Here is an 18276-nt window from a genome sequence, read left to right as displayed (position 1 = left end):
AATATGAAAATTACTAAACGATAATGTCTTTATTATAAAAATCAGGATCCTTTTGACCATAAAGTTTCAATAAAAAGATTAAATAGCATAAGAGTAGATCTCGTTTCCGAAGTTCGCAATGGACGAGAGATGAATCATTTGCCCTGAAGGTTCAAGCGTCCGGGCTTCCCGCGCTTCGTGAGAGTCACGTCTGGGAAAATACCGAACACGATTGGGAGGTATAAAGGACTGTGAATCCAGCAGACAGCATTCACTCCTCAGAAGGAAAGAAGAAGAATCACTACCCATTCAGCTCCGCTATAGTCAACATGAAGGTGAGTGATAGAACTTATCCCATCATATGTCCTTAGCTTTAGATTATCTGTAATGATTATTGGTGATTTGAGGTTCAAGTATATCTATGATGATACTCTAAAAACTTAAAAACGGCACTTATAAAAAAATGAAATTCTTATTGCGTTCATTTAGATAATAGTAGGAAATCTCAAAGATTTACATAGTTTTTGTTTCCTTTCTTTTCAGGGACTTTTGATCGTCTGCTGTCTGACAGCTGTTGCCTTTGCACAAGATGGGGGAAATAAGCGATTCTTCGGAGGATTAAACCCAGGTTTCGGAGGTGTTGACCCAGGATTTGGAGGTGGAATTAACCCAGGCTTTGGAGGAGGATTCGGAGGAGTTTCCAATACCTGCAGACGTTGGTGCCGAACTCCCGAGGGACAGGCATACTGCTGCGAGAGCAACAATGAGCCTGACACCATTCCCTTCGTGAAGCCAGGTGTATGCCCTCCCGTCAGGCCTCAGTGCCCACCCGTCAGGACCTTTGCCCCTCCTCAGACATGCTCCAATGACAGCAAGTGCGGAGGCGTCGACAAGTGTTGCTACGACAGGTGTCTTGAGGAGCACGTGTGCAAACCACCTGTTGGATCTTCCGGCTTTGGAGGATTCGGTTTTGGAAGATAATCCCTGACCGTCCGTTGAATGATCATCATCACAAATTAGAAAAGAATACTTTATTTTAGATTTATAAGTACCATAGATCTCAAATACTAGTAAATATTTATTTTGGATCCAGTGTTTTTAATCACTTCACCATTATATCCTTTGATTAGTTGAACCTTTAAGAAATGCAAATCTGAATAATTTACACAATTTTTCTTTGTGTATTTTAATATAACCTGAAATATTTATGATGAGACCTTAAAAGAAATGAATTGTTGCATAAAATAAGGAGATATTAAACATTTAATGGTATTTCCAGTTGTAATGACTTTGGGCCAAACTTTATATGAAATTGTTCCTTTATGTCTGAAACGATTTTCTGAAGATGAAAAACAAGCAATCACGTGAGAACTAAACACGATTCTCTCAGTGTAATGCCTGAAAAGAGATAGTTTCTTGCTGTGACTGAAAACGCAGGTTGGAATATTGAAAACCATCAGCTGAAATAAAGAAAATACAGAGAGCATGTTTGCATTTCAGTGTTCTTTTCTAAGAAATTGCTCTTCCCTGCTCTAACTAATTGCTGATAATATTCAAGACAATAAATAGCAAATGTTTTGATTGCATCTCTAGATACAAGTCAAGCGATGCTGGATTTCAAAGTAAGACAAACAAATTGTGGTTGACTGCTATTTTTTAATCTGAGAAAAAAAGACGACCAGTTTAGGTTGCTGGAAACAAAATCACATATGCGATATCTTCTTAAATATCCAGAAATCAACTTCATCGTCAAGTGATTTTATTTCAGTATTATTAATAGCTCTTGCTAGCAGGCAACATAATATACATTTGATAAAATTTCCTGTACTACGATGCATTTGAAATTAAGAATCACGCTTGACCTAAGTCTGCTTTCCTTTTTCTACGAATACACACACACATTATATATATATATATGTATGTATGTATGTATGTATATATATATATATATTTATATATACAAAATATATATATATATATATATATATATATATATATATATATATATATATATATATATATATAGATATATATATATATATGTGTGTGTGTTCTGTGTGTGTGTCTCCTTGTCCTAAACTGGAACCGATTATCATTCAGAATGTGATATTAATGTTACTAGGGAAAAAAACCCTTCAAGTCATAACAAACGGAGAGACGTAAGATGCTTATCTGAAACGCATTAACATCTCCACTATAATTTCTATATATTTTCTTCAGTCGTGCCTGTTTACAATAACTACTTCTACTCCCGCTAATCCCATTTTAGAGCACGAATGATAAGGAAAAATGATGAAGTTTAAACTTTGTAACTAAATAATTTTTTCTTTCCTTAGGGTATTCTCCAAAATAAAAATTCCCTCAAACTAACTTACAAATAATACATTTCATATATATATACACATATATATGTGTGTGTCTATAATTATCCATATATATACATATATGCATATGTTTGTAAGTGTGTACATATATATAGTTATATATACAATATATATATATATATATATATATATATATATATATATATATATATATATATATATATATATATAATCATATTCATATTCCTCCATAATATGTGTATAGTCTTGTTTATATATATATATATATATATATATATATATATATATATATATATATGTATATATATATATATATATATATATATATATATATATATATATATATATATATATATATATATATATATATATATATATATATATAATATATATATAATTATATTCACTTCCTCCATAATATGTATAAAGTTTTCTCAAGCTCTCCATAACTGTAAGGACAATTAAATAAGGAAATAGGTTAATATACATTTATTTGCAAAATATGATTTTCTTATGCTAACATTCATTTTGATATAAATGATCTCTCTCTCTCTCTCTCTCTCTCTCTCTCTCTCTCTCTCTCTCTGGTTACTTGCTTTCATTTAAGTCTCTTAAATTAGAACAGGTACTTTATTAAACGGCAGTGATTCTCATCTCACAAATAACACTGATGAAAGCTACACCATAGATAAGAGAAAACTTAAAAATTTTAATATTTCTTGACCAGTCAATGAATTTTAAATCGATAAATATTGTCACTTTTTTTTTGAATTTCGACTTATTCAGCTTGGGGTTATTCTTTATTTTTTACTGTTTTCCTTTTCATTCTTCAGGTGGAAAACAAGGTTCTTCCTTTAGAAGAGTCCAGGGAATGTCTTGTCGGGAGTTTCTGTGCAGAAGTATCTCCTGGTGATGGGGTCTTGGTTCCAGTAACGACAGGGACCCCCGAAAGCATTGGTGTAAGGACTTCCACCAACTGCAGGAGAGGGGACAAAATTAGTGGTACAAAACCTGAAACATAGCATATACTCAACCTATGTGCTATCTGCATCTCATTTTTTCTAAGTCAGTACATGATACGAAAGGCTTTCTAAAAATGCTACTTACTTCCAGCACCGCCAAATCCAGGCTGCCCAAATCCTACACCTCCTCCTAATCCCGGATTACCAAACTGTGGGTATGCAGTAGCCAAACAGGCAACGAGTACCACCATTAGGGCGACCAAAAGGGTTGAGCGAGCCTGTGGGGATCATAGGATGAAAAGTATTAGTTATGGAGATTTTGACGAAAGGGCGAAGGGAACTTTATTTATGTTATAATGATGACAGTCTTTTGTTATTTACCTTCGTAGATTCTATCAATATAAGTTGAAACAATCCTTATCAGTTAGAAGAGTTATATATATATATATATATATATATATATATATATATATATATATATATATATATATTGAAAAAATATATGTGTATATAATGATTAAATTTTCTCATTTGAAATTGTTCAAATTATTGTAAATTGTTATACATACTAAAAAATAAAAGATTGTTTATTTTGTCGAAAACACATATATAAAGGCGAATCAATGTACAAGAGAGAGAGAGAGAGAGAGAGAGAGAGAGAGAGAGAGAGAGAGAGAGAGAGAGAGAGATATCTGGATATAATCTCACCATGTCTTTCTTTAGCGAGGGCTGAAGATGAAGTATATGTCACCTGCTGTCTTTCAGGTTTATATATAAGTGGAAAACAGCTGATCAAATTTATGAGTCAGATGATAAGAGGAGTTTCCAGGCAGTTCCCCAGTACACATTCCTTCCAGGCATAGCAAAAACTCGTTTCTCCTCCACAAGTTGCACCGCAGTTCCTAATTGGCCCGGATGAGTGGCTCTGCGCGAATCCTCTTTTCGTATCCAACAGTGTAAAATTCGTTTGATTCTGGATCATTGCATGGGCGAAATTCTTTTTGATTGAGATGGTCTTGCTCTTGAGGTCTCTCATTGGTTATGACCAGAATCTCTGTGCGATCCCTAAATGTTTTATCATGAACATTTATTACACAGTTTCTATGCAAATAATTTCATATATATCAGTAAAAACTAACAAATACACATTCCTTTCATGAAAAGTGACTCTTCAAAATTAATTTTAAGTATACATACATACATGCACACAAACACATATATATACACATATATATACATACACCTGTAAATGCATTATGCATATTTATGAAATATATATATATATATATATATATATATATATATATATATATATATATATATATAATATATATATATATATAATATATATATATGTGTGTGTGTGTGTGTGTGTGTGTGTGTGTTTGTGTGTGTGTGTGTGTGTGGTTTTAAATGCTCACTTGACTTTTTATACCGAAAGGTCTAAAACTTGATGGATATCCAATTCACTTTACATTGGGAGTACCTCACACCTATATATTTTAGATCTGATGCAGAGCTGACAGAGACTTCCTCAATCGGCTGGAGGGAGATATAAGTTGCTTGCAAAAAAACTGATGTACATTTTTTGCCTAAGTTAGATTCTGTTCTTAGCATGAGAACCAGCCTATGTCCACTATGGTAACCAATTACTAAGTTTGTAACATTTGGCTATTTATTAAGGTTTTGTCTCTTACGTACACGCGACTGTCACGCTTACAAACACTTGGAATATTTACCCCCATATGAAGTTATGTATTATAATTGTGTATATACAATTTCAATTACAATTGCATATATATAGGTTTATATATATGTATATATACATATACATATATATATAAATGCATGTATATATATATATATATATATATATATATATATATATATATATATATATATATATATATGTACATGCATATAACGATGCTACAGCATTATCCAGCACCGTCATCGGTATTCAAATCAATCATTTCTTCAGCACAAATCTATATTTTGTCTTGCGCTACGCTGAGGTGGAAGCTGTAAAGGTTTACCGTTCAGCGTCATGGACATTGCGTCATTAATGTGACGTCATCGCCTGGCGTCATGGATTTTACGTTCTCTCATTTGCTGGAGTCGGAACGCTCTTTGAGCCCATAGGGTACAAGAAAACTTGTTACTGGGCAAGTTCCAGAGTTCCAGGGATTACTGGAAAGTGTTGGATGCGTCTGCACTCGCGCACACACACCAATAGGTGTGTTTGTATCAGTTGCATGCGTCTTTAATTATCAAGAGAACACGAATTTGTCTCTTCAGATTATTGAGATCTCTTATTTAATTGAAAGGTTTCGAGCACTTGATCAAGAAGAGGTGAAATTGTTGATCTATTTTGCTGTTAAAGCTGGAACTGATTTGCAAAACTAATTTTGATTTGGTATAAGTTATATGAAAAACCTTTTTTCTCCCATCATAAAGGCAAGAAAAGTAATTTACCTTTACCGCACTCTTCCAATTTACTGTACAACTTATTTCTTTTGTGTTTTTAAAATCCTGTTCAGAGTGAAAACGATATATTTTCATTGATCGAAAGATTAGTGTTCGAGATATCGTATTAAACTGGCTCCGAACGGAGACAGAGCCTATCATCAATGTGCTATAATGACCACTGAAAAAAGTATCTGAAAAAGTTGATGAAATGGAGCAGATACACTTTTATATAACATTATTCTTACACGCTCATATAGATTAGTTGTATATATTTCACTGAAAAGCATGAATCTACTGTCCTTTTTAATTTCTAACTGCTTTACATTCTTCATTATTTTTATTATTATTATTAGTGCTAGTAGTAACAGTAGTAGTAGTAGTAGTAGTAGTAGTAGTAGTAATGTCATTGATAAAACATATTTTTGCATGGCTTACTTGAAAATACTAAGTCAGTTAACACAGAGGAATAAAATTCTTCTAACACCTTGTATAACCAGTTTCTTTTAGTGTTTAATCAAACAATGGTTTACCAGTTTTTTTGTGCTATCGTTGTCACTGTCCCAGGTATTACAGCTTCTTTTATTAATCAGTTTATCACCGTTTCTATTTTCAGAACTGCTTGTGTCCTTGATACAAACAAACGCACTGATTTAGAGTTGATGCTTCTTTGTCCTTGAAGGTTATAGTTTAATGGTGACTAATTTCTCTTGAATTAAATGTAATCAGAAATTTCTTACCGAAACTAAGTGACACGGAAGTTGTCATAGGGTACTATTTTCTTAGTGATAAATGGAATAACCTTCAAATCTCGATATACATCATAGTTTAGCTTTCTTTCTGGTTCGGGAATCATTGGCCTGACATGAATACATTGCAAATAATTATATTCAAGGAGCTAAATACATGACACCCTGATAATTTTCTAGAAGAGTTCGGTGACTTTTACATGACAGCATAGTATTTTTGTAATATAAAATTATATATATATGTATATATATATATATATATATATATATATATATATATATATATATATATATGTATATATATATTTATATATATATATATATATATATATATATATATGTATATATATATATATATATATATATATTATATATATATATATATATATATATATATATATATGTGTGTGTGTGTGTGTGTGTGAAAAAAACTTATATGATGTCACTTCATATATATATATATATATATATATATATATATATATATATATATATATATATATATAAAATCAGCATAATCAATACATTTTTTACTCTTCCTTCGACTTTGAAAAAGCCTTTGTTGCCAGAGTTTCTCAAAATTACAAAATCATAAAAATAAAAAAATAAAAAAAAAAATACGGAATGAGCGTAAGAGGAAACTTTCCTGACGTACTGTCAGTGAGCGATGAGTCACCTGCATTGCAGGTTCAAACGTCCGGACTTCCCGCGACGAGTGAGAGACGCATCGGGGAAGGGAAAAATACCGCACGCGGTTGTCAGGTATAAAGGACTGCGAATCCAGCAGACAGCATTCACTCCTCACAAGAGAAGAAGAAGAATCGATACTCATCCGACTTTGCTAAAGACAACATGAAGGTGAGCCACAGTTTATATCGACATATTTTTATAACTTCCGATTATTTGTATAGAATTTTGGTGATTTGAGGTTCAGTTATAATTATGATGTTTCTCTGAAGGCTCAAAAATTGGACTTGAAAAAACAACTTCACTGCATGTAATGTTCAACCAGAAGATAGTAAGAAATTTCAAAGGTTTGCTTCTAACTATTGTTTCCTTTCTTTTCAGGGACTTCAGATCTTGCTCGTGTGCGGTCTGGCAGCTATTGCCTTTGCACAGGATAAACATGGAGGAAATAAGAGATTCTTTGGAGGATTAAACCAAGGTTTTGGTGGTGCTGATCCAGGATTTGGAGGTGGTTTTGGAGGTGGAATTAACCCAGGCTTTGGAGGAGGATTCGGAGGAGTTTCCAACACCTGCAGACGTTGGTGCCGAACTCCTGAGGGACAGGCATACTGCTGCGAGACCAACGATGAGCCTGACACCATTCCCTTCGTGAAGCCAGGTGTATGCCCTCCCGTCAGGCCTCAGTGCCCACCCGTCAGGAGCTTTGCCCCTCCACAGACTTGCTCCAACGACAGCAAGTGCGGAGGCGTCGACAAGTGCTGCTACGACAGGTGTCTTGAGGAGCACGTGTGCAAACCCCCAGTTGGGTCTTCCGGCTTTGGGGGATTTGGATTTTGAAGGCGCCTCGTTTAATTTATAATACAAATCCTTTATTTTTTTGTTTTGTTTATACGACCTAAAAATATCCATAAATAAATATTTATTTTCTATACAGAATATTTGTCTTATTTTCATGCATTATTCCTAGATTATATAAGGTTTAGAAACCGTATAAATTAGTATGATTCTAACATGCTGTTTTAGCATATTTTACTGTTAATGGAAACATTAACAACGAGAATGTGCTAAAAGATCGTATTATTTTAATATCAAGTTCTAATATACGCTGAGGACGAAATTGTTCAACCGAACTGTAATTGTATCTCTCATATATTATTCTACAACCCAAATCTGCTACCTAAATTGTACAGGCTTTCAAATTAAGATACCCACGAAAAATATTCTTTTTTGAGTGCATTCCTCTATCGATATTTTTCTATATAAAATTGCAATTGAAATAATTAACATCCAGAATGAAATTTCACAGATGACATAGATTGTTCTTATACCTCTATAAAGGAGGAATCATAAGATACCTATCTAAGCGGCATCGAAATCTCCACATACATTCTTAAGCATTGTACAGAGAACATACCCACGCTGTTTACTGAAAGATTAACTTGAGTTTTTACTATACTCAACAAAATCTTGGTTTTTTCCAGTTTTGTTTTGTCTATTTTGTATGCCTGTTTGAATAAAAATTTATTTGACTTTCTGTAATATGACTTAGTTATATTAGCAATAGGGCTTATTAGGTTTTCAAGATTAAGATACAACATTTAACCTTGTACAACACACATTGTACACAGTAAACGAAAGAGCCAAACTAAAGTCAGCATCCATCTTGCATCCGTGATATAAATAAATAGTAAACCGATGTTGTTCAGTTCATCAGGTAAACCAGTTAATTTAATAGAGTAACTTTGTTGTGGCTTTTAATATTCAGTTAACTCAATTCTAGGCTATATTTTGTTTAAAGCCACAGGCTAACATATTAGTTCTATTTTCTAGCCGCTACTTTCGAAGAAGTTTTATGCTAAAACTGAGTTTTTATTCAAGAACTATCTTCTGAATCTCTGCAAACTGATCATTGATTTTTATTTGTTATTTTTACCATTTTTAGGGTCACAAGTAATAGTTTTTGTAATGGAATTTGTTCATGTATTTATTTAGGATACAACAGATTTCAATAAATTTGTTTTCGTTTTATATCTTTAGAAAAAAATATTAATTAAATGAAACTTCATTGGTCATGTTTTATTCCCTACTATCAAGATTTCTCGAAATAAATGTTACTCATCAAATTCCTTTAATTTTTCAATAAAAACGATAGCTAAATGGCCCTAGTTTCTGTATAGTAATTGCGAATATATGTTGTCTTCAGGCAGTGACTCTGTTTTTATCGTTTATTTGCTTAAATTGGTTCAGAAATAGATGAAGAAACATTTGAATCATTCAAGTGTCTTCCAAGTTGAATACATAACTTGCAGGTTTTTTTTTCATGAACTTTTCCTTTCATTCATGTAAGCTTTTTAACATTTATCAAAATGAAACATATGCTTCGGTTTATGTTCTTTTGATAAACCATGTAAAGCCATGTATTTATAAGTTGAATTTCGAAAAGGCAAGAGTCAATTTTATGCAGCATATTTTTATAAAGAAGTTTACGGTCATCCCACGGGATTATGTTCTTTCTGCATTACAGATGGAGCAAGCATCAATGACTCTTTCAAATGGTAAGTGCAAAGAAAATTCTGAGGATTTGGGGACTCACAAAATAATAATTACTCCTATGCCTTAAAGCAAATTTAAACCAAAAGAACGACTTATAACCAAAATTCTTATTCAACTTAGGATAGTTCTTTCTTCTTTTTTATAATTGTAATGCTAGGTTTTACTTGAAGAAAAAGCATAAAACGTGCTGTTTCCATCTTTGGCCTCTAGCGGAGATTTACAAATAATGTACTTTATTTATAGGACACGGTATGGCCTTGAAAATTCAGAATATATGTATTTATATATTGTAATATATATTTTATTAATAAATATATAAAATATATGTTTATATATATATATATATAGCGGATATTTACAAATAATATATATATATATTTATATATATATATATATATATATATATAAAATGCAGAATATATATATATATATATATATATATATATATATATATATATATATATATATATATATATATATATATATATAGAAAGATAGATACATAGCTATTATGTTTGTGTGCGTTTCATTACTGTAGATATAAATTAAGGAGATTAAATAGCAAAAAACATTTCATTCTTTTATTTATAGATTAGATTTGATTCACGTTAATATTATTTTAATATAAATTAATCTTTAATATAAATTAGTCCATTTCTCTCTCTCTCTCATTAAGAATTTTCATTTAAAGTTCTTAAAATAATAGGAACTATTAAAAAAAAAGCAGTAAATAAATTCACATTTCAGAAAATAACACTGAGATTCGTCATAGGTGATCGAGGATGGCATTATTAGCACTATTCACTGAACGATGTGGTCCTCATTTTGTAAAATTTAGCTCGGTTTAATCACAGTGAATCGTAATGATGAGATTAAACCCTCTTCATAAATGAACATTTGCTTGTCTCTTTTCTTCACTGCCATTTCTGTCATTCTTCTGGTGGGAAAGAAGACGCGGTCCTTAGAAGAGCCCAGGGAAGGTCTGCTCGGGAGTTTCGCTGCAGAAGTATTTCCTGGTGATTGGGTCTTGGCTCCAGTAACGGCAGGGACCCCCGAAGGCGTTGGTGTGAGGGTTTCCACCTACGGCAGGAGAAAGAAGAGAATAAGATTCCGTCTTAAACACAACACTGACATAATCAGTTAGTCATGCGCATATTATGCATTCTAATCCTATGATTCGAAAGATTTCCTTCAGATGCTACTTACTTCCAGCACCGCCAAATCCAGGCTGTCCAAATTCATCTCCTCCTAATCCCGGATTACCGAACTGTGGGTAAGCAGCAGCCAAACAGGCAACGAGCGCCACCATTAGGACGACCAAGAAGATTGAGCGAGCCTGAGGAACAACAATATAGACGCCATTAATTAAAGATGACTGGGCAAGGATGAGAAGACATTCTCATTATATGATGATATGATAATGATGCTAAACATTTTTAATATCAAATGATCCTTATAGATTCAAAAGTGTTTCGTACTGTCAACTTTTATATATCTACAGGTTCCATTGTATATGATTACGGCTAAATTATTTTTCGAGCACACAATAGGAGAGAGAGAGAGAGAGAGAGAGAGAGAGAGAGAGAGAGAGAGAGAGAGAGAGAGATTACTTGAATAAAATCTCACCATGTCTTCCTTTAGCGAGAGCTGCAGATGATGTGTATCATCTCGAGTTGTTTATCCGGCTTAAATACGACAGGCCGATGGTCGAGACTCCATCTGAAGGAAAATGCAGAGGATTTTCCAAGCACTTCCCCGGTATACCTTGATTCCAAGTAAAAATCATTGCAACTGCAGTTACAAAACTTGTTCTTCCCACGCTGGCTACGTCACTAGGATTTTTTCATGAATGAGGCGCACTGCGTAAACTTTTCTTTGCCTATTGTACGTTGTAAGCGACTATTATTGCGATTTTATGAATTGGCAGACAATTCCTCTTTGTTGGTTTTTAGACTTTTATTGTATATAAGTTTTATCAGTGCAGTATAAATTAATTTTTTTTAGGCAATATGTATATATTCAGTTGGCAGTATACAAAAATACCTCAGTCTACCGTCTTTTAATTTTCATTAATTTTGGACTCGAAAGTAGCGAGTTTTTAACAAAAAAATTTAAAAAGATAATGCTATAAAGTGTATCCAGGAAAAGATATACAGATTTGATATATATATATATATATATATATATATATATATATATATATATATATATATATATATATATATATATATATATATATATATATATATATGAGCACACACACACGAATAAAGTCTAAAAACCAATAATGAGGAGTTTTCTACCCATTCATAAAATGGCAATAACGTTCGCTTCCGACGTACAATAGCCAAAGAGAGTTTACGCAGTGCACTTCATTCATGAAAAATCCTAGTGACGTAACCAGTGACATACATGTTTTACCTTTTAAAATTATCTGCATATTCTACAATGACTCGCTGAATATTGACTCGCTGAATATTGTCCTTAGTCGTCGGTAATAAATATAATTAGGCAGAAAAGGTTCGTAGTATGCGTCTGTTCTCTCTCTCTCTCTCTCTCTCTCTCTCTCTCTCTCTCTCTCTCTCTTTCTCTCTCTCTCAGGCATAGGTACAAATACAAGCAAAGATCACATAATAAGAAAAAGAAAATATGTTGACCTAACGTTTAATTAACATTTTATTTCATATCAGTTTATATACATATATTTCTTTATATTAATTCAAAATATTTAAATTAGAAATATTGATAACTAAAAGAGATTCTTTCCATCATTTTTTTTATTACGTTATATATTCATATGACGTTAAAAAACAACAAACTAAAGTAGTTCAATAAAAGGAAATAAAATGTCGAGCTGAGTAATGTTAGAATCAGAAATGGTGATAAATATTGCCAACAGAAAGAGAGAAAAGCTAAAATTAAATATAAAATCACCTACAAATTTCACTGATCCAATGGGCCTTCATATTATTGTGTGAAATTTCTGCGATACTCTACAGGTAACGGAGTATCTGTTAAGGTATCTCTTGTGCATATCTTCTAAGAATGAATTATTTTTCATCTATTAAAAACAGAGACAAAAGTACAGTCATTCCTTAGCCTAATCACCCTACAAATCCTGGAAAAATGTAAATGAAAAACTCCCCTAAAAAGTCCATTACCTTCAGGCGAACTTCCGTCAACAAAAAAGTGACCTTGAGTCAGTTCCTGCTGGATATAACTAGTATTCTCTTTAATGTCAAAGCGTTCCAGCAGTTGCCAGGTATGATGATCAGCTTCGACGAGTATGCGCACGAGCACTCGGGAACAAACTTCAGAAAAACGTATCGAACGTTTAATGATAATAGTTCACCATTTATTTATTCTCCTTAAGTTCCTTTTTATGTGTGCCTCTCATATTTTAATATATTCAATTCGTTTTACTTCATTTTGAAAAAAAAAAAATCAATTAACCATCATTTTCTGGAATGACATTAACTTCTTAACCTAGCAGTAAAATACCTGCTCACGAAATCTCTTATGGGTAAAGATATTAAAGTAAAAAGGGCACTGCTTTCATCTATACCTCGGAAAACGGTAATGTAAATATCTGCAAAACATAAAATGGCAAGTTTTGTAAGCTCTTTCAGGCTTCAGTATGGGCAGTCTCCTTTCCTCCCTAGTGGCGAATTTCCGCTTGGGATATCGGAGGCAAATTCTGCCAACTATTATACATTCAAACATGATATGGTCTAGTAACAGTGATGTTATCTCCCGTTTCTGTTAAAAGTTCAGGATATTTTAAGGTCTTTAGTATAATCTCTGAATTAGAAATAAAGATGGTAAATTTATATTTCATAATGCCTTGATCTCAAGATGAGTGTCTGAATATGCTTTTATTGTACGTTAGGAAGCCAACATTACGTTTCCCTAATGCATATTTTTATTTACCATCTTGTCTCAGTAAAGGTCATAGTCTTTTCTGGGAGAGTTTAGAATTTGCTCCCATGGGTATCTCAATAAAAAAAATTCAGACCAGTCTGATAGAAGGAATGCTTAAGTAAACATAAAATAAATACCAAGCTAAGTAGTTGTTTGAATCAATGATCAACAGGCGCACAAAATATTGGTGTAACTTTCAAAGTTCATCAGACAAAACACTTGTCAACGCCTCTTGCTGTCATTGGAGAATTCTTGGATAATTACATGCATATTCTCTGTCATTACACAATCCCAGACACACAGCAAGTCTTCAAGAGATGAGGTTGTTAACCTCGTGTCGACTGGCAGTGGTAGACCCGTCAAAAACCATTGACCTTGCAGTTCTGAGTTTAACACGCCACCAGTAAGCCAGACAAGCTACTAACAAAACTATATATATATATATATATATATATATATATATATATATATATATATATATATATATATATATATATATATATATATAGGCTATATATATATATATATATATATATATATATATATATATATATATATATATATATATATATATATATATATATATATATATATATATATAGAGAGAGAGAGAGAGAGAGAGAGAGAGAGAGAGAGAGAGAGAGAGAGAGATTGCAAACTCGAGAAAAAAATTTTATCTCTTGTGTTTTTGTTTATACTGATCATATGAAAATCAGTGAGACGCCCTGTTTAATTTTAGTCTAAATGTTCTTTACCCGACGAGACGAGCACTTAGATAATCAAAAATGTCGTTCAAACGCTCGTAACTTTTTCTTGCTGTCTTGAGCTGCAAGTGAATAGTTACATTTGTGGCAAGTATGAACCCCATCGTCATCGATTTGACGTCATCACTCTTAAACGTCACTCTGACGTCATGGGTTTTGCGCTTGCATATCGCTAGAGGTCTGATTTCTCTCGGAGTCGTCACGGTACAAAATATACCTTGGTAACTGGAAAGTTTACCTTTACACCCAGTCAACACTTTTTCTTTTACATTCAATTACGTCTTTCTGGTTTTTAATGTTTTCCTTTTCATCAATCGATAACAAGAGCGCGATGATTTCTCGTACGAAAACATTTAATTTTCAGTTCACTTCCATTGCAAGCTTTTCCTTTCAATAAGCGATGTAAACCATTACAAGAATTGTTTTCGAAATTGGAAAAATGAATTGAATGCATGTTAAATTTGCAATATGATTGAACAGTCTTATAGATCAGTTTTAGACCAATCTTCATCTTATTATTGGTATTAGTCATAGTTGTAGTAAATAGTTTATATTGCAATTAATATCTTGGTTTGTCGTTGGCCTTTCTCGAAAATTAAATAACCCCTGGTCAATCATAAAAGGTAAATAAATTGAACGTCATGTAAAATAAATCTGGCGTTTAACGCGCCTCTTTAATCGGGAACTCCTAGCTTTTTTTTTTAAGAATCTGATGACTTGCTAACGCACACTCTAACAGCATCAGATTTTTAGAATACTCTACAAAGACTGTTTTCCTAAAATTAGCCTCTGTAAAAAAAAAAAAAAAAAAAATTAGCGGAACAATTAACTTCCAACTTTCCCGGTCCGCTATGGACGAGTGGCAAGTCACTCACTTGCACTAGAGGTCCAAGTCACCGGGCTTCCCACAATGGGGATTATACCGCGTTCTCTGGTGAGATATAAGAGACTCTGCTTCGACTAACCAGCACTCATTCCTCTCATAGGAAGAAGAAGAAGCACTACGCATCCAACTCAAACAGGAGCAACATGAAGGTATGTTTAACAAAATTTATCTTTTCGTAATTTTTGTATCGTTTGAGTATCTGCGATATTTATCATTCTACTGAGGTTTAATCGTGACAATGTCTTTATGGGTGAAAAATGGGAAATTTAAAGATATCATCACGGCTCTATGAATTAGGGTTTTGCAAATGATAGCAACAGACGCTTGAGGTTTGTAAATAACCTTATTTCATTAATTTTTCCAGGGACTTCAGCTTTTGTTCGTCTGCTGTCTGGCAGCTGTTGCCTTAGCACAGGAGAAAAAGGAAGGGAACACACGATTCTTTGGAGGGATAAATCAAGGCATCGGTGGAGGTTTCGGTGGTGTTGATCCAGGATTTGGAGGTGGAATTAACCCAGGCCTTGGAGGAGGATTCGGAGGAGTCTCCAACACCTGCAGACGTTGGTGCCGAACTCCCGAGGGACAGGCATACTGCTGCGAGAGCAACAATGAGCCTGACACCATCCCCTTCGTGAAGCCAGGTGTATGCCCTCCCGTCAGGCCTCAGTGCCCACCCGTCAGGACCTTTGCCCCTCCTCAGACATGCTCCAACGACAGCAAGTGCGGAGGCGTCGACAAGTGCTGCTACGACAGGTGTCTTGAGGAGCACGTGTGCAAACCCCCAGTTGGGTCTTCCGGCTTTGGAGGATTCGGTTTTGGAAGATAATTCCTGGCTTTGCCTTAATTAATAATCAATACAAATTATCGGATGAATATAAGTTAAACTATTTTTGTATTAAAATATTGAAAATAATAAATATTTATTTCCATTACGACGCATATTTTCTCTAAAGCCATTCCTTGATCATATCCTGTGATAATCATCAACTGCTAGTGTTTTTATGCGATATTCGGAGACAATTAGAAATATATACTGCTCTTGTTTAGCATAATATTTAGTTGTACCAGAATTATGAGGAACCATTCTTAGACAATTACTAAAACCTAATATCCATGAACATTGTAAAGCAGGCTTCTTATAGAATTTCTTATTGAGAAGTAAATTCCTGTGAACAAGGGAAAGCAGAATTACATTAGACTGTTGTGCCGGCTTTGTCTGTCCATCACACTTTATTCTGCCCGTGCTTTTTTTGTCCGCCCTCAGATCTTAAAAACTACTAAGGCTAGAGGGCTGCAAATTGGTATGTTGATCATCCACCCTCCAATCATAAAACATACCAAATTGCAGCTCTCTAGTCTCAGTAGTTTTTATTTTATTTAAGGTTAAATTTAGCCATAATCGTGCTTCTGGCAACGGTATAGCATAGGCCACCACGGGCCGTGGTTAAAGTTTCATGGATCTCGGGTCATAGAGCACTGTACCGAGACCACCGAAAGATAGATCTGTTTTCGGTACAGAAAACTGTTTCTTCGGTGCCTTTTTTAATTGTTTTATATCTTCCCCACAACGGGGAGCAGGATGTCAGAAAACCCAACACATTAAATTAGGGTTATTGATGAATTTGCATACTATTTCCTTAGAATGAATTTATCTATTATTTTATAAAGAAAAAGTATTACTGTTATTCATATTTTGATGGGCCAAGAAATCCTTACAATTTGGTTTTAAACATTGCCTCAGGAAACCTGGCATCGTCATTTGTAAGGCTGATGTAAGAATGTGACCTTGAACCGGTTACTACTGGTATAATCTCTGGGACACACTTAAACATGCCTCAAGTTGCCAGTTACCCTGGTACGCACTGGCAATGCGCAGATGGAGTGAAAAAAAAAAGCTTGCGCATTGTTTTCCCATGAGGTTATTTTCGAAGATTCCTTTTGCGTATCTCCTGTTCACGAGTCTGCGTATTAGAGAATATCCCTTTTTTATCATAATTCTGAATAAAGAAATATGACCAATAATAAGAATTTTTGATTTTCAGTATTAGAAGATTACTCATACTTTGGAATATCCAAATGATTTGACGTTACTTGTAAGAGAAAGTTGAACATCGTCCATTTAAATCTCCCAGCATTATCTTTCTTCTGGTTTATTCCAAAATGAACATAGAGACCAACACCGCATAAAAGCAAATTCCCACATTCTCAACGGCACCAAATTACACACTAAATGTGGCATGTTTAAGAAAGCAGTTCAGTCGCATGATATGAAGATTCTGCAGCTCACGAGAAGCTGAAGACACAATGCCTCGAGAACGGAACTGACAACCTGTCCTGGTACGCGTCAGTTCAGGCCCTTGGGGACCGAATCGTGCAGATCTGTCTACATGTATCATTCCCGTTGAACCGGCTAGTGATTTGTCATTGATGTATTCGTGCTCCTGCGCAGTGAGCTGGCATTAGCCACGTGGATACCCTAAAAAAATATATTTTGGAGTTATTTCGATGATTCAGTACTTGACCTTAGGCAAGCATATGAGCTAAGGTCATTTTATGTTCATGAGAGGTGACCTGACTGGTCTGACGCCTGTGTCCTTTGTTCATTAAATTGCTTCATTCTTAATACAACCAGTTTTTATCTCCCGTGTTATTTGATTACCTTTATTGTTAATGGGATTTTTATATTTAGGAATTTCGACTTATTGGTTAAGTACTCTTAATTTGAGTAATTCTTTACATTTGTTGTCTTTTTCTACTTTCCCTCTTAATTAATGTTTATTTATATAAGCATTTCTTTATACATATTAATATTTATCTGTATTTATGCGTGATATATATTTCTATTCAGTCATATCTTGTACGTAAATAATTCACAGAATTATGTAATCGCCTATCAGTTCTTCATTTAGTTCTCTAATTAAAAAAAAAAAAAAAAACAATCTTGGAATTTCCATTCTACGTCGG

At 33.6% G+C, this 18276-nt stretch overlaps 4 protein-coding genes across 4 annotated transcripts; 3 read left to right on the top strand and 1 right to left on the bottom strand.

The window, feature by feature from the left end:
• Positions 1–205: 205 nt before the first annotated feature.
• On the top strand, positions 206–1067 carry LOC136854551 (uncharacterized). Its single transcript, XM_067130897.1, has 2 exons — positions 206–314; positions 523–1067. The coding sequence occupies exons 1-2, from the start codon at positions 309–311 to the stop codon at positions 958–960; spliced, it is 444 nt and encodes a 147-aa protein (XP_066986998.1). The 5' UTR covers positions 206–308; the 3' UTR covers positions 961–1067.
• Positions 1068–2921: 1854 nt separating this feature from the next.
• Positions 2922–4048, bottom strand: LOC136854390 (neuropeptide-like protein 30). Its single transcript, XM_067130692.1, has 3 exons — positions 3995–4048; positions 3432–3564; positions 2922–3300 (listed from the first exon to the last, which is right to left on the bottom strand). The coding sequence occupies exons 1-3, from the start codon at positions 3995–3997 to the stop codon at positions 3179–3181; spliced, it is 258 nt and encodes an 85-aa protein (XP_066986793.1). The 5' UTR covers positions 3998–4048; the 3' UTR covers positions 2922–3178.
• Positions 4049–7227: 3179 nt separating this feature from the next.
• Positions 7228–8124, top strand: LOC136854389 (uncharacterized). The gene is made up of 2 exons (XM_067130691.1): positions 7228–7359; positions 7570–8124. The coding sequence occupies exons 1-2, from the start codon at positions 7354–7356 to the stop codon at positions 8023–8025; spliced, it is 462 nt and encodes a 153-aa protein (XP_066986792.1). The 5' UTR covers positions 7228–7353; the 3' UTR covers positions 8026–8124.
• A 7179-nt stretch (positions 8125–15303) lies between these two features.
• On the top strand, positions 15304–16245 carry LOC136854388 (uncharacterized). The gene is made up of 2 exons (XM_067130690.1): positions 15304–15461; positions 15677–16245. Exons 1-2 carry the CDS (start codon positions 15456–15458, stop codon positions 16136–16138), a joined length of 468 nt encoding a protein of 155 aa, XP_066986791.1. The 5' UTR covers positions 15304–15455; the 3' UTR covers positions 16139–16245.
• The last annotated feature ends 2031 nt before the right edge of the window (positions 16246–18276 follow it).

This window comes from Macrobrachium rosenbergii, chromosome 29 (genome assembly GCF_040412425.1).
Source record: "Macrobrachium rosenbergii isolate ZJJX-2024 chromosome 29, ASM4041242v1, whole genome shotgun sequence".
NCBI lineage: Eukaryota > Metazoa > Arthropoda > Malacostraca > Decapoda > Palaemonidae > Macrobrachium > Macrobrachium rosenbergii.
The sequence above is the reverse complement of the archived record's forward strand: the minus strand, read 5'-3'. Positions and strand labels throughout refer to the sequence as shown.